This window comes from Pteropus vampyrus, unplaced genomic scaffold, assembly GCF_000151845.1.
Source record: "Pteropus vampyrus isolate Shadow unplaced genomic scaffold, Pvam_2.0 Scaffold17086, whole genome shotgun sequence".
Taxonomy (NCBI): Eukaryota; Metazoa; Chordata; class Mammalia; order Chiroptera; family Pteropodidae; genus Pteropus; species Pteropus vampyrus.
Window position 1 is genome coordinate 1 of NW_011905867.1, and position 755 is coordinate 755.

At 48.3% G+C, this 755-nt stretch overlaps 1 protein-coding gene across 1 annotated transcript; it reads right to left on the reverse strand.

Moving 5' to 3' along the window:
- Positions 1 to 21: 21 nt before the first annotated feature.
- Positions 22 to 544, reverse strand: LOC111735157 (RNA-binding protein Raly-like). The gene is made up of 2 exons (XM_023526895.1): positions 441 to 544; positions 22 to 362 (listed from the first exon to the last, which is right to left on the reverse strand). Exon 2 carries the CDS (start codon positions 351 to 353, stop codon positions 57 to 59), a length of 297 nt encoding a protein of 98 aa, XP_023382663.1. The 5' UTR covers positions 354 to 362; positions 441 to 544; the 3' UTR covers positions 22 to 56.
- Positions 545 to 755: the final 211 nt, after the last annotated feature.

Here is a 755-nt window from a genome sequence, read left to right on the forward strand (position 1 = left end):
GGGGAAAAGAGAAAAGGGAATATGAGGGGAGCTGGAAAGTGAAGGACAGCACCTGCTCAGGAGAGTACCAAGAGTAGGGCTGTGGAAATATGCTTACCCAGGGTCTGCCCGGCCAGCACTCGCCCATTCTCTCCCAGCACAGCTGCCCGGGCATGGCGCTCGTTGGCATACTGAACAAAAGCATAGCCCTTGTGCACAGAACAGCCGGCCACACGGCCATACTTGGAGAAGATGGTCTCCACATCTGATTTCTTCACTACAGCTGTGTTGAGGTTTCCGATGAAGACCCGAGAATTGATGGACTTGGGATCATTCTTGTTGGTTACATTGCTTGTCTGGATCTTCAAGGACATGGTGGCCACCTGAAGAGAGAAAGCCACTGTGAGGCTGGGTCTCCAGGTTGGGCTCAAGGGCTGCCCATGGCCCACATCCTAGCTAACCTGGATTGCTTTTTGCTCATCTCACTGGCTGCTGAGCTCATGCCAGGTACTTTACACATGTTCTCTCATTTGGTATTGACATTACAAGCAGACCTAGGAGATTTTACAAGAGAGAGAATGCACATTCAGAGGTCGCAATGCTAGTGGATGGCATGGCAAAGCTGGGATTTGAACACTTGTCTGCCTGGCTCCAATTATTTTAAACTGACTCTATCTTTAATGCTCATCTCAAATGTTACTCCATGCAGCATCTAAATATGAAGACCTTCCAAAGCTCTTCTTTTTTTTTCAATGTAGAACCATGGCAAAAACATC